We start from the raw sequence: 15,630 nt of genomic DNA, 5'->3' as shown, positions 1-15,630 counted from the left end.
CAAACTGATACATAACCATTTGTAATATCATACCTGCGTGCGGTATAAAGCAGTCATGTCAACAAGTTTACTACTGTCCCTTTAATTAGCTGGCGTGTCATTTCAGTAACGGACTGCAGCTTCGGCCAATAGCTTTGAAGGCCTGAATTAAGCGACCAATAGGAGTCGTTCATGGGCGGGGCTTGAGTGTTTACTGTCTCATTGACTGTTAATCGTTGGATATGTTGACAAGATGGAGTTCTTGCTGGGAAACCCATACAGTACTCCGGTGGGACAGTGCATTGGTATGTTTTTCAGAAGTTAAATGATGCTTAAAAATTGTGTTGCAACAGGTTAACGTTTAAAGCGATGCATTTAGCTGAGCCGCTGTACAGAAGCTCAACATATGGATAGCCTGTCAGTTAGCTGGCTAACAGCTAATGCTCATTCATGCTAGCTGGTCTAACTCACAGTTAGTTCCAAAATGTGCTATAAAATAGTAATTTTCTTAATTCTTTAAATGGCAAATTCTAGAGAGGCGAAATGCTGAAACGAATTTAAGCAAGCTGAAGTACTACAGCTGGTATTAGCTTGCTAGCCAGAGGACACTGCGTTTATCTCTCACACCCAGTTTCATAGCTAAAGCTTGAGGTAATGTGTGTAAATGAATCATACTATTGATCAAGATTTATAAATGGCCACTCTGTGAGGAACATGGCCGCTTTCTTTGGAAGACACCCAGCAATCAAGCACATATTGCACAGCAGTTTGCAGATCAGTGCATTGTCATCATTGCCGATGTTTTTTCCAGATTCTCTTATTAGTTCCAGGCAGTAACCTATACTCCTATTAGTTTGCCTTTTGATCTTCTCCAGAAAGGGCCACAGATGGCTCCCTGCAAAGTGAAGACTGGACCTTGAATATGGAAATATGTGACATAATCAATGAAACAGAAGATGGGTGAGACATTAAAGATGCATGATTTATAGCTTCTTGCTGACATATTCAGTAAACCTTAGGAAACTAAAACATTGTTACATAAATCCAGAAGTTGCTGTCATTTTTATAGCTTCACATTTTGCCTGTGAATAAAATGTTTAACTATGGCTGAAGGACCAAGTCGAGGACATTATATAAATTGAAAAGCCATCAACAATGTGTTATTTATGGAACCTGTCAATGCTTTCTAGCAGAACATAATTCATTCACTTGACCTTGTCATTGTAACTTCATAATGAATTGCTTTTTAGCTGCATATATGTGTTATTTATCTGATTTATAGGCCTAAGGATGCTATAAGAGCTGTGAAGAAGAGGCTTAATGGGAATAAAAACTACAGGGAGGTGATGCTTACACTGACGGTGGGCAACAGTCAATGGAACTTTTCTCTTTACAGTCCTACTGTACGGCTGATAATTCCTTTTAGATTGTCCTGTTTATTTAGATTTTTATAATGTGTTCAGGTTCTTGAGACATGTGTAAAGAACTGTGGCTATCGGTTCCACGCCCTCGTCACCACCCGGGACTTCATTGATGGCGTTTTGGTGAAAATTATATCTCCTAAAAACAACCCGCCCGCCATAGTGCAGGACAAAGTACTAGCTTTGATACAGGTATGGCAAAAATCTGGATTTTTTTGGGTTTTGGTTGTTCATGATCAGTAAAGAAAAATGTGTTGCCTTATGGTTTAAACACAACATGAGGAAAGGAAACGTGACATGAACCATTTCAAAAAGAGGGCAATGATGAGAGAGAAAGAGCGAGAGGAGGTGCATCATGGGGCTGGTTACCTGATGCTCGGTAGTCAAGGAGATCTTGCTGATTCGTTGGCACTGAAGTTGTGCTCATTACAACCTTGTGGATCAGGTTACCATGTTTGGCTCCAATGACCAAGGGTGACTTCAGTTTACATGGTCTTGCATTTAATGTGATGCCAGAAATTTCTCATAATAAAATGATCAAAATGGAATCTTTAGACTGGCTTTGTCCAAAGAGAACTAGGCAAGTGATGTTTGTGTTTTGCATTTTTGTTTGACATTCAAACAACTTTATTTAAAAGAGTCACCTGATTGTAGTTACTACAATGGTTTTCAAAAGTCTGGGGTAGAAATAAAAATAGAAATTTTGAAAGAAATTAATACTTTTATTCAGCAAGGACACAGTAAATTGTTCAAAAGTGACAGTAAAGAAATTGTATTTCAAATAAATGTTATTCTTTTGAACTTTCACAACTGTTTTTAACATTGATAATAATAAGAAATATTTCTTGAGCAGCAAATCAGCATAATAAAATGATTTCTGAAGAATCATGTGACACTGAAGACTGGCGTAATTCACCCATCACAGGAATAAATTACATTTTAATGTATATTAAAATAGAAACAGTTATTTTAATTTGTAATAATATTTCACAATATTACTCTATTTGTGATCAAATAAATGCAGCTTTGGTGAGAGTCTTCTTGCAAGATTTCATTAGAAAAATCTTGACCCCAAACTTTTGAACAGTAGTGTAGCATGTTTTGCAAAACAAGGTACTGAATGTTCAAGTAGAGAAGATCTGAGCAGCTGAACTTGCGTTCCTTGATTAGCTTTAGAAATGTTATTATTATACACCAGTAATAAACTATATTGATTAATATCTATTCTGATGCATTTTTATATGTCATGTTTTCACATATTAAGTTTGCATGTACTCTATACGTCATCAGGCATGGGCAGATGCCTTTAGGAGTAGTCCAGATTTAACAGGAGTAGTCCACGTCTATGAAGAAATGAAGAGGAAAGGTATAGAGTTTCCACGATCTGACTTGGAGACCTTGTCCCCCATTCACACACCGCAAAGGGTAAGTGTTGACGCCAGACATGTTATGGTTTGTTTGTCAAATTGTTGAAGTTATGGCAGCCTCCTCTAAAATATAATGTCCTTTTATCATTTACTTAACTTTATCGCTTTACCATCCCTCTTTATCTCTGCAATATAGCTCATTGTCTTGCTCTGTTGATAATAGTTGCAAACTGCTCCAGAGTTGGATCAGCCGAAATACAGTGCTCCAGTCCAGCCCAAGCCACAGCCTCACCCTGCCTCCGCTCCTCCCTTCTCTGCCCCTGTGACCCACACTTCCCCACAGATTCCCAATCTGCACATCTCTGGGCCCATTAACCCCTCCCCTGAACAGGTACTGTAGAACCTCCTTGTTTCATTCTTTTATTGAAATTGATCAACGTTTGTATTCACAGATTGCATAATGATATTATACAATATCATTGAATAGATTTGCAAGCTGCGCAGTGAGCTCGACATTGTGCGTGGGAACACTAAGGTGATGTCGGAGATGTTGACCGAGATGGTTCCCGGTCAAGAAGATCCATCTGATCATGAGCTTCTGCAGGTTTCTCATTCAGTTTTTTTATGCTGGAGTCTTGAAAGAGCTACATAAGGCCACTAGAGGGAGTGTTGGTACAGCATTATGTTGACAATTTTTATTATTCAGTATTACAAGGTTTGTTTGCTTTGTTTGAAGGAATTGAACAGGACATGCAGGGCCATGCAGCAGAGGATAGTTGAGCTCATCTCACGCGTGTCCAATGAGGAAGTCACGGAGGAGCTCCTGCACGTCAACGACGACCTCAACAACATCTTCCTACGTTATGAGAGGTGTAAACAAGCAGGATGAATTTACCTTTTTTTTTTTTTTTTAAAGGATAGTTCACCCAAAAAATGTAATCATTCACTCATGTTGTTCTAAACCAATTAGACTTTGGTTAATTTTTGAAACTCAAATTAAGATATTTTTAATGAAACCTAAGAGGCTTCTGTCCTTTCATTGAAGGCCCAGGTAACCAAAAAATCAGAAGATCCAAAAAGATCATAAAGGCGTCATGAAATGAATCCATATGAATCGAGCAGTTCAATCCAAGTCTTGTGGAGAGATATGATCACTTTATATGATGAACAGATTTAATTTAGACTTTTATTTATATCTATACAAAGATGGACACACATACATAGAGCACATCACATATGATACACACAGAAGCGTTGATGCACAAAAAACAGTGACGTTTGTTTTTAGCATGTGATGCACACACAAGCTTCTGTATATGTGTTTATATGTGAATAAAAGCCTAAATTAAATTTGTTTATCATATAAAGTGTTTGTATCACTTCACAAGACTTGGATTATACCGCTAGATTCGTGTGGATTCATTTTACTTCCTTTATGACCATTATGGATTTTTTTTGGTCACCTGGACATTCAGTGGAGGAACAGAAACATCTCCTGTTTTACTGAAAAATATATTTGTGTTTCAAAGATTAACCAAAGTCTTAATGGTTTTGGAACAACATTAGTGTGAGTAAATGGTGACAGAATTTTCATTTTTGGGTGAATTATCCTTAAAGCTTAATGAAAAGGCTATTTTAAGTGAGGGTAAGAGTTTAATTAGTTGATTTTGTTTGCTCACTTTCCTTGCTTTTTCTTTAGATACGAGAGGTTCCGATCTGGCCGAACTGCACAAGGCGTAAACAATGGGGTAGGTTGTGTCTTCTTTAGGAAAGTTGTTTTATCCATGTGTTAGCATCGGTTCATCAATGTGTGTGTTTTTTACCCCCTCCAAACACACGTAAGGTAAATTGTTCATGCCAAAAGAACAGCTCAGAGTCATTCTCTTGCCCTCATTGCTTGCTTTTTGCTCTAAAATATGCTCTGAGAAAGCATGGTACATTTGCTTTGAGATGAAAACACTTTTATCATGTGCGGTTTTCAACTTAAAATGTAATTGCATGTTGGTGTTACTTATTGTGTGGTTTGGTCTGTTTTGTGATTTGTTTTTCTTATTTTTATATTTTTGGTATTGCTAGCTGAGGGAGGCAAGTATGAGTCATCTAATCTCATTTTTTACTTGGACATGCAGATGCTAAAGAATGTTATGTCAGTATTGGCTGGTGCAGTCCCAGTCCCGTGTTGCATCCAGTGAACCTCCGCTAGCATGTAGAATGCCTGTCCCGCAGTCTGTGACCTTTGCTTGCCAACCCCTCCATTTGCTTACCCTAGTACTAGTTCCTCCACTGCTTCAAATAAAGAAATGGGGATTTAGGAACGGTGCATTTCATGTAATGGAAATATGATTTTTAATAGCACAACAAAGCAATATTCTGCTACTTTAGACTATTTTAGTCATTTTCAGGATTGTATGAGAGACATACACAGCTGTTCAAAAGTTTGGGGTACGATGACAAAAAAAATATATTTCACAGTTTCCACAAAAGCGTTAAGCAGCACAATTGTTTTCAATATTGATAATAATAAGAAATGTTTCTCAAGCACCAAATCAGTATATTAGAATGATTTCTGAAGGGCCTTGAAACATTGAAGACTGGAGTAGTGATGCTAAAAATTGAGCTTTGCCATCACAGGAATAAAAGACATTTTAAAATGCATTCAAGTAGAAAACAGTTATTTAATTGTAATAATATTTCACAATATTACTGTTTTACTGTATTTTTGATTAAATACATACAACCTTGGTGAGCATAAGGGATTTCTTTCAAAAACATTAAAAAAAAACCTTTCCAGCTCCAAACTTTTGAATAGTAATGTATTTTGGGTATTTTTTGTTAAAAAACTATTGTTGAATTTACTCATGTGATGTCTAGTACTACGGAAAAGCTAGATGCACAAATTAAATATGATGTACTGTAATTCACTGTCATAGAATCTGAAGCCAGTTACAGAGGCATTTATCACAGATTGTTAATGTGCTTTTTCTACTTTATTACACAGTACAACTATAGAGCACAGCTGTGTAATTGCTTCTGACAAATCACATTTTGACAGCATGTGTCTATTATTATTTATTTATGGGCGCTTATGGGCTGTAATTTGGTGTTTCTTTTTTAAAGGATTAGTTCACTTTCAAATGAAAATTACCCTAAGCTTTACTCACCATCAAGCCATCCTAGGTGTATATGACTTTCTTCTTTCTAACGAACACAATCGTAGAAATATTAATAAATATCCAAAGGCATCCGAGCTTTATAATGGCAGTATGCGTTACCAAACGAGTATGAGCTGTCTCCATCCATATCCATCCATCATAAATGTGTACACCACATGGCTCGGAGGGTTAATAAAAGCTTTCTGAAGCGAAGCGATGCGTTTGTGTAAAAAAAATATCCATATTTAACATGTTATTAAGTAGAATATCTAGCTTCCACCAGACAGCCTTCCGTATTCAAATTAAGGAAAAAACGGAACTGGCATCGCGTCAATTCCATAAGTTGAATAGGAAAGGGTGTAGGATGTACAGTGTAAGCTTTTTGAAGAATACAGAAGGCGGTCTGGTGTAAGCTAGATATTCTACTTCATAACTTGTTAAATATGGATATATTTTTTTTTTTTACACAAACGCATCGCTTCGCTTCAGAAGGCCTTTATTAACCCTCTGGAGCCGTGTGGAGTATGTTTATGATGGATGGATGTGGATGGAGACCCTTTCTTCAGCTCATACTCGTTTGGTAACGCATACTGCCATTATAAAGCTCAGATGCGTCAGGATTTTTTAATATTAATATTTCTACAATTGTGTTCGTCAGAAAGAAGAAAGTCACATACATCTAGGATGGCTTGAGGGTGAGTAAAGCTTTTGGGTAATTTTCATTTGAAAGTGAACTAATCCTTTAAGTGCTTTTGACTTATAGAATAGAGGATTCAAACACATTTTTTAAGCACAACTCCTCTAAAATACAGCAACATACATTTTTCAAGCAGCAAAGAAACAAAGGCTATGAGTAACATTCGCACACACTGAGTAATAATTAGCCTGAGAAAATTCCTTAGCCTTCCCTCTCTTGCCCAGTCTAACAGTCATTGTTCCTGTAAAGTCTCACCACTTCACCTTTTCATCAATTCTTAGTGTACTTTGAGTTACAGATTAGACTTCCTCTCACAAAAGACTTGGTGAAACCGGTGAAAGCAATGTATGTATTGTATGCAATGTATGTACTTCTCTCAACCTATAGAACTGACTGCAGGGTTTCTCTCTCTTTTTTTTTTTTTTTTTTACTTTTTAAGTTAAAAAAAAAAAAAAATTAGTAAAAAGAAGTATGTAAACCAGTTTGAAAATGTTCATGATGTAAAGGTAAGATAGCAAGTAAATAATCTTTCCCCCTAAAGTGTCTGTAACCAATGTGTCTATGTGAAATGGTGTTGCGTATCCACAGGTCCTGAACGAGGCGACAGAAGATAACCTGATTGACCTGGGACCGGGGTCTCCTGCGGTGGTTAGTCCCAGGATCAGCGCTACTCCTCCGTCCAGCCTGCCTCCCTCTGTGGCTGCAGTTCGCTCTGCCTCTCCAGTCACGCTGTCCTCCAGACTGGCTGGTTTGGGTGAGTCTCGTACCTTGGGTCCACAATATTGTTAACATTTTAGATATCGGTAGAGACAAGCTGATTTGTTTGCCTGTACTAATGTGAGAATACCGATGCTTCACAGATGTCGGTTCTGATAGTGTGACTGGCACCTTGAGCTCTTTGACTACCTGTCAACCCCAAGATGACTTTGACATGTTTGCCCAGACCAGGACTGGTACCATTCCTGAGCGGAAGAGGTATGAAACAAATCAAAATTTTAATGCATGTCGTTCCAAACCCATTAGACTTTAGTCAATCTTTGAAGCTCAAATTGAGATATTTTTTAATAAAACCTGTTTCAAGAAGCTTGTGTGTGCGTCGCGATAAAACGAACTTCATTGGTTCTCGTGTTTACCATATGTGATGTGCTCTATGTATGTCAATTTTATTCTATTTAAAGATGGCTTTATGATGATACATCATATTAAGGGAAATAAAAGGAAACATTTAACTAATTAGTTATAATTGCACAAAATTTTAAATTAAGAGGAGGGTCCATCTTGCCCCACCACTAGGTAAAATGACTGCCATAAGCCTCACAACATTAACATCCCTAATTAAATTTTTATTTAAAAAAATATTTATTTATTTATTTATGTTGAATAATGTCTAATTTAATGAAAAATATTAAATCAGATAGTCTAAATGAATTATTATATTCACAGATTACTATTATCCAGTTGTAGTAAAGGTGGGGGAGGGGCATCATAAACATATTATATTATATTATATTATATTATATTATATTATATTATTAGAATTTAACTCACACATTGCTGGTTTTGAACTCTCAGTGCACCATTCGAAGACACAAAGGCTTCAAGTGGAGTGGCCCCGACTTTGGATGTCAGACAACAAAACACTGGGGTAAGTTTCCGCGCACGCGTGTGTGTGTGTGTATGCGCGTGTGTGCGCGTGCATGAGCGCGTGCATGAGCGCGTGTTTTTGTGACACATCAGGACGCAAATTTGTATAATGACATGGGTATTACAAGGAGAGGGTGACTTATGAGGACATTACCCCATGTCCCCATTTTTCAAGAAGCTTATAAATCATTCAGAATTTTTTTGAGAAAGTAAAAATGTGCAGTTTTCTGTGATGGGTAGGTTTAGGGGTAGGGGTAGTGTAGGGGGATAGAAAATACGGTTTGTACAGTATAAAACCATTACGCCTATGGAATGTCCCCACAATTCACAATAACAAACGTGTGTGTGTGTGTTTATTTTAGGACAGTTTCTTGCCGTTTCCTTAAGCATATGTCTGTGTGGACTCATTGTTTTCATGTCAAAGACATCATAGAGCTGGATGTTTACATACTTCTTTTGGAGTGGTTTAGAAAGATGAAAATGAGTTACTGTTATGCTAAGTATGTACAAGTTCACAGAATCTTATGTAGTGTACCATACTCCACACTCAGAGGAAGATGACAGTAGTTGATGAACGTAAACATTTGAGTTGCAAAAAATTCTTTCTGGAAGCAGGAATTCAGAATATACTTTTATTTTTACATATTAGTAATTCTTGAATGATATTCAGCCAGTGCAGCTCAATAGAGTCTTGAATTGCTGTTTTCTGCGGTGACGTGCTGTGCATGTGTTTCAGTTATTACCACATGTGTCTATAAGGGGATAGTTTACTAATATTGGATTAAGACTTTTATGTTAAAGTCTTATTGTTTTTGTTTTGTTTTTTGTTGTTTGTTTGTTTGTTTGTTTTGTCATGTTTTCTTGGGATTATTATTTTTATTTATTATTTGCTTTGCTCCGGCCCATGGTTTGGGCCCATAGGCAGCTCTTGACCAGTCCTCTGTCATGGATGACATTGAGGAGTGGCTCTGTACTGATGTGGTGAGATTTCCTTTCGTTTATTTTTATTTAATTTTTTTTTTTTTCATCTTCTTCAGGACATAACCCACTTATTTGAAAAGAAATATGCCCTTGTAGTGGCATATTTCTTTTTGTTTGCCTTTTTATTCTTGGCTGACTACCTTGTACCCTCTTTTTGGGGTCACTAACGACTTACCTTGTATGGTTTTGCTGCGTTCCTTACTTTTCTGGAATATTCTGTCAGTTATTTTAGTACACTGCGTAGTGAACCCTGCTTGACATGCTTTTAACACTTTTATTTTCTGTACTAATGTCTTTGGATGTTTTGGGTAATATAATTTAGATAATCTGTTAAATCAAGAAAACTTCTATTGGTATTTTGAAGGGAAGAAATTATAATGTTTGATGTGGTTGCAAATAAAATGTGCTACTTTTTTAAAAAGCTTCATGCGCTGAAATATTTTACCCTTTTTCTACTTGCCTTCAGAAAGGAGATGAAGGAGAGGAGGGTGTGACAAGTGAAGGTATGAAGAATTACTTGATTTACACTATTGTTCAAATTTTTTTTTTTTTTTTTTAAGAAATGAGTATTAAGCAAGGATGTGTTAAATTGATCTAAAGTGATAGTAAAGGACATATATATGTCACAAATAAATGCTGTTCTTTTTAACTTTTATATTTATCAAAAAATCCTGAAAAAATGTTTTAATTGCATTACAGTTTCCACTAAAATATTAGGCAGCACAACTGATTTCAGCATTGAAAATAATAAGAAATGTTTCTTGAGCACCAAATCAGCATATTAGAATGATTTCTGAAGGATCATGTGACACTGAAGATTGGAGTAAAATTCAGCTTTGCCATCACAGGAATAAATTACATTTTAAAATATACTGATCAGGCATAACATTATGACCACCTTCCTAATATTGTGTTGGTCCCCCTTTTGCTGCCAAAACAGCCCTGACCCGTTGAGGCATGGACTCCACTAGACCCCTGAAGGTGTGCTGTGGTATCTGGCACCAAGATGTTAGCAGCAGATCCTTTAAGTCCTGTAAGTTGCGAGGTGGATCGGACTTGTTTGTCCAGCACATCCCACAGATGCTCGATTGGATTGAGATCTGGGGAATTTGGAGGCCAAGTCAACACTTCAAACTCATTGTTGTGCTCCTCAAACCATTCCTGAACCATTTTTGTTTTGTCGCAGGGTGCATTATCCTGCTGAAAGAGGCCACAGCCACCAGGGAATACCGTTTCCATGAAAGGGTGTACATGGTCTGCAACAATGCTTAGGTAGTTGGTACATGTCAAAGTAACATCCACATGGATGGCAGGACCCAAGGTTCCCCAGCAGAACATTGCCCAAAGCATCACACTGCCTCACGCCTTCTTCCCATAGTGCATCCTGGTGTCATGTATTCTTCAGGTAAGTGACGCAAATGCACCCGGCCATCCACGTGATGTAAAAGAAAATGTGATTCATCAGACCAGATCACCTTCTTCCATTGCTCCGTGGTCCAGTTCTGATGCTCACGTGCCCACTGTTCATGCTTTCGGCGGTGGACAGGGGTCAGCATGGGCCCCCTGACTGGTCTGCGGCTATGCAACAAACGCAACAAACTGCAATGCACTGTGTATTCTTACACCTTACACCTGTGTATTCTTACAGAACCAGTATTAAATTCTTGAGCAGTTTGTGAGCTGCAATAGTCTGTTGGATCGGACAACACGACCCAGCTTTCGCTTCCCACGTGCATCAGTGAGCCTTGGCCACCCATGACCCTGTTGCTGGTTCACCACTGTTCCTTCCTTGGACCACTTTTGATAGATACTGACCACTGCAGACTGGGAACACCCCACAAGAGCTGCAGTTTTGGAGATTCTCTGACCCAGTCGTCTAGCCATCACAATTTGGCCCCTATCAAACTCGCTCAAATCCGTACACTTGCCCATTTTTCCTGCTTCTAACACGTCAGCTTTGAGGACAAAATGTTCACTTGCTGCCTAATATATCCCACCCACTAACAGGTGCCATGATGAAGAGATAATCAGTGTTATTCACTTCACCTGTCAGTGGTCATAATGTTATGCCTGATCGGTGTATTTTACGTTTATATTACATTACATTTTCTACAATATGTTACATTACATTGTAAAATATAAAACAGTTATTTTTTTAATTATAATATTTTGACAATATTACTGTTTTACTGTTTTTACAGACCCAAATTTTTGAGTGGTAGGCTATCTATTCATAGACCCAGCAGTTAAAGGCTTTAAACACTCCATGAAAATTTTCTTCCAGAGTTTGACAAGTTTCTAGAGGAGAGAGCCAAAGCAGCAGAGATGGTGCCCACACTGCCGACACCCCCGAGTGATGAGCTTTCCGCTGCTTCCGGCGCTTCTGCCAGTGCAAGTAAAAAGTCAGGCAGGTCCGAGGACGCCCTCTTTGCCTTGTAGATTAGTGTCAGATCCTCTGGGGCGGCCCAGCTCTGCTTCTGTGGCAGTGGTGGGTCAGTCCCTTTGCAGATCCATCAGCATCCCCTTTTTCTCTCCTGCTTCCTGCTTCTCCAGCACAGTCAACACTATCACAGCTGAAGTGATCAGAACTGTTTCATGATCTAGACATTTTCATAATGGACATTTTCATACTTTACCAAGTTTTCATTCCATTGAAAATGCTGTATAAGTTCCACCCAGAACTCCCTAAAAGCATACCGTACCATGTGGGTTTGAGAGGTCAATGTCTATTTTTTTAATTGATATTTGTGGTATAAAGCAAGCAAATTAATGTAAAGTCTACTACCCGATCCGGCCATGTCTAACTTTGTGTTCACTGTGATCCTGCATGCAACAGCTGAATAATCCTATTTCTCTTTCCTCAAGGATAATCTGTAAAGGGAGCTAATAATTGTTAGTTTTTCTTCTTTTTTTTCTTTAACTTTATCTACCAGAAGATTTGCTTTAAAGGGATGTTATACATAGGATTATTTATTATAAAATTTCCAATTAATACCTCTGATGGTAGCAGTTCAGCTTTCAGATTTGAGAATTTTGTCATATTACCAGATATTACAATCCGTTATTGAATGAGACATTAGAGAGAAGTTTATTCAGTATATTCATAATTTATTAAAATCAAAACATTTTGCAAACTGAATATTTTAAAGGCAAAATGACAGAGATGCTGTGTTTGTACCACATCTCTTCACTACATAGGTCACATCAAAGGGAAAATTATATGATTATTATTCCACTGGATTCTTTTAAATGTTATTATTTTACTTGGCAAAAGCATTGCCTATTAGAAAGCATTAATAGGAACAAAAAGTATGTATTTCAATTTAATTTGCACTGAAAGAATTATTCGCCTTTCGGCTGTGTTAAAAGAGCTTTTGTTCAAATACAGAATTTAAGCTGTCCTTCATTTCAACGCTGTCTATTACGAGACCGAAAACAAATGGAGTTTCTAGAGAACTGATGGTGACTGCAAGGCAGTTTAAATTGGATTTTACAACTGCTGCAGAAGTGGTGTCGAGCTTAGCGTTGTTATTAAGGAATGAAATGGATCTGCCTTAAAGAACAGGTTGTGGGTAGTTTAAGGTGTAGTCCGCTAATGGTCATTTAACGTTCGGTACTCTCATGTTTGCACACCAGAGATTTGATTTAGTGAGGTGAATGTGCTGATGTAATATCTTTAGTTCGAGTGCTGTGTCTTGCTGTTGTGTACATACTGTTTTGACGGACCAAATGGTTAACCTTAGCAAATAATTTAAGTGTAGAGTCAACTAACTTAAAACATCCAGATGAGTTTTAGTTGTGTTTGTATTTGTATAAGATTTTATTTGTTTATATACAGTAGGTGAGCACAAATCAAAGGGACAGTGCACTTTTGCATGGCTAATAATTTTATATGATTTGTCACACTACATAAAATATGTATTACAAATGAAAACAACCCCAGATCTTTTGAGTAACTAAGCTTTGGCCCTCTTGCATTTATAATTTCAGTTCAATAACTGGGTGATTGAGGATCGCCTTCTTTGGCAGAATTATTGGGAGTTCATTATGCTGTGTTTGTAAATGTTACGGTTACCGATAACTCTGGTAGATCTGTTAAAACAATTTAAGGGGAAACTGTTTGAGGAGCTATGACAAGCTGAAGCTGTTGTACATACAGCACTGTATCAGGTGACAATGATATTTGGTTTGTTAGTTTGGGTATTTAGAAGAGCTATGAAAAAAAAAAAAAAAAAAGGAAGATATTCAAGGTTAGCTGTAGCAGGGATGCAGTCTGATAATGCACGAGCATTAATACTAAAATATTGTGGCTTTTTTCCTTTTGATAACAGGAGACTTGAGGGATACGGCTGGTGGTCATAACTGACTTGTTAGTTTTAAGAAATTTATATATCCCTCTACACGTTATTAATATGTACACTAAAATGTAAAAAAAAAAAAAAACAGATTTTACCTCCTCATGGATGTTAACCATCCCATTTAAATGCTGTTGTTATTGTTTTTGACACTATCGCTGAAATGTTTCATCTTGACATGGATAACGTTATACATCCTTGGTTGGATGTAACTTCATTGAAATGGAGTTAATTATCACTTTATTATCAACTACCTTCAATTTCTCAGCAAATGTGCAATTTCATCTATCAATGCTGCACTACAGTTTGATTTCATTTGAAATGGTTTTGGCTGTACATTAGCCTCAGAAATGTGCAGTTTGAGAATGTAAAAGAAATTTATTTTGCATATTTTATTTCTGAAGTCAGTATTGGTTACTTTATATTAGTATGAAGGAACTGTAAAGATCAGAATCCTAGGTTTGGAGTTTCTACTTTTTTTTCTTGTTGCAGTTTGGAGTGAAAATGTTTCACTGACTTATTTCAATCAGACAAAAATTATCCCTAGCATATGGTCAGGTTATGCCAATGTCTTCAGTAAAGAAACCCTTTTGTACCTTTGAGAATATTTCTTTATAGGTACGGCACTTTTCTTCTCTTTGATATGTATTTGGAGTTATGTGTGTGTCTATGTATATGTGTGTGAACAACCGCTCCTGATATCCTGATGCAGACACCGTGTTTATCCTGTGTTTACCAAGGGAGGGGAAGGAGAGAATCTAGCTTTCCAACATGACACATCTCTATAAAGGAAGTAAAACTGCAGCGTGCGTGTGTGTGAGTGTGAAGGGCTGGCATAAGCTGTACTCTCTAACCGGTGATCATTTCTCTGGTCAATCTTGGTTTTACAGATTGTACTGGTGTTGGTCTGTGTGCTTACCTGTTGTTATACCTCAAGCTGCTCTCTGTACTGTTTGATTCATGCATGTGTTGAACTCCAATAAAACATACCAAGATGGTGATCTGTTACCAGACTGTCTATTGTAAAATTGTATGTCATATAAAATATCTTCTCTTCTCTAACTGAATTACAGATCTAACTAGCGCTGGGTGGTATGACCAAAAATCATTATCACGTTTAGGGATGTCACCGTGAAATTTTCACACTGGTAAATAAATTTGCCATAACACTGGTTAGGGGAGAGATATCGTATATAATTTGCAGGCATCAGGGAGCTGCTATCAATATGCGGGGTATTGAAATTGCTTTTGAATGCACGCTTACTTTTCACTTTCGCTTTCGAATTCGCAAATACGCGTACTATGTGTATAGGAAGCAGCAGGACTGTTCAGGATCAGTTGCGCACCAAATCTTCTGCCATCGTCTTGTCAGTCATCTCTTGTCACGTGATAAGTGAAATCTGAGTCCTGCTACATCTCTGCAGCCCATGCTGTTTGGAGCAGAGCAGACGCTTTCAGTTTATAATTGTAGCATCCATTGTCCAACTGAACTGAATGTTTGTTTGTTTGGTTTTTTTTTCCATATAAAAGCAAAACGACAGTGGGGACTGTGCTGCAGTGGGCAAGTAATGGAATCGTGTACAGCTGAATACCGTGTAACACTGACTACGGCAGCAAGCCTAAACACAGTACTTTTTAAGATTCTGGCGGTTTTCACAGTATTTTTTTCTTTTCATGGCTGGAAATTTATATAAGTTTATAGTGGTTTATTTTATTGAGTACGTAGAATATAAAACATTGCGATGTCAAATAAAAATTTACTTTTAAAAATGGAGGTAATAAAATCAGTTTATAAAACTAACAATTTAGTAAACCTTTTCCCTTTGTTTTTGGCAAGTTTACTGTTTAAATTAAAATGTGTGAAAACCTTCATGCTATTTATTAAAAATAATGTTTTAAAAAATTACTATTATTATTTGAGTATTCTGCTGTGCAATAGTAGTATATTTTTTTTCATAATTTCTTCAAGTTAGACCGAACTTTTATTTTGGCGGGTTGTAATGAAATAAAAAGAAAAAAATCTATGATAGAGTT

General features: G+C 37.2%; 1 protein-coding gene across 4 annotated transcripts; it reads left to right on the top strand.

Moving 5' to 3' along the window:
• The first annotated feature begins 160 nt into the window (after positions 1-160).
• On the top strand, positions 161-14,604 carry tom1l2 (target of myb1 like 2 membrane trafficking protein). 4 transcript variants are annotated; one of them, XM_051915254.1, is made up of 15 exons: positions 161-284; positions 855-939; positions 1,262-1,340; positions 1,443-1,592; positions 2,691-2,825; positions 2,991-3,158; positions 3,255-3,371; positions 3,504-3,637; positions 4,467-4,515; positions 7,205-7,370; positions 7,477-7,591; positions 8,189-8,261; positions 9,182-9,241; positions 9,708-9,744; positions 11,526-14,604. In XM_051915254.1, the coding sequence occupies exons 1-15, from the start codon at positions 233-235 to the stop codon at positions 11,678-11,680; spliced, it is 1,575 nt and encodes a 524-aa protein (XP_051771214.1). In that variant the 5' UTR covers positions 161-232; the 3' UTR covers positions 11,681-14,604. The 4 variants fall into 4 exon arrangements, with proteins under 4 accessions (XP_051771214.1, XP_051771215.1, XP_051771218.1 ...); XM_051915258.1 differs by having other exon boundaries at positions 207-284; positions 791-939; XM_051915256.1 differs by having other exon boundaries at positions 256-284; positions 833-939.
• The last annotated feature ends 1,026 nt before the right edge of the window (positions 14,605-15,630 follow it).

The sequence above is a fragment of the Ctenopharyngodon idella genome, chromosome 12, assembly GCF_019924925.1.
Source record: "Ctenopharyngodon idella isolate HZGC_01 chromosome 12, HZGC01, whole genome shotgun sequence".
Classification (NCBI taxonomy): Eukaryota; Metazoa; Chordata; class Actinopteri; order Cypriniformes; family Xenocyprididae; genus Ctenopharyngodon; species Ctenopharyngodon idella.
Note: the sequence above shows the minus strand (reverse complement) of the source record. Positions and strands in the feature narration are given on the sequence as shown.

What these genes read in the sequence shown, in the direction of transcription:
- tom1l2 (XM_051915254.1), top strand. Translation starts at nt 233, where the DNA reads ATGGAGTTCTTGCTGGGAAACCCATACAGTACTCCGGTGGGACAGTGC. An exon ending in AGGTGATGCTTACACTGACG is followed by an intron (nt 1,341 to 1,442) that starts GTGGGCAACAGT and finishes TAATGTGTTCAG; the next exon opens with GTTCTTGAGACATGTGTAAA. An exon ending in CCATTCACACACCGCAAAGG is followed by an intron (nt 2,826 to 2,990) that starts GTAAGTGTTGAC and finishes TGTTGATAATAG; the next exon opens with TTGCAAACTGCTCCAGAGTT.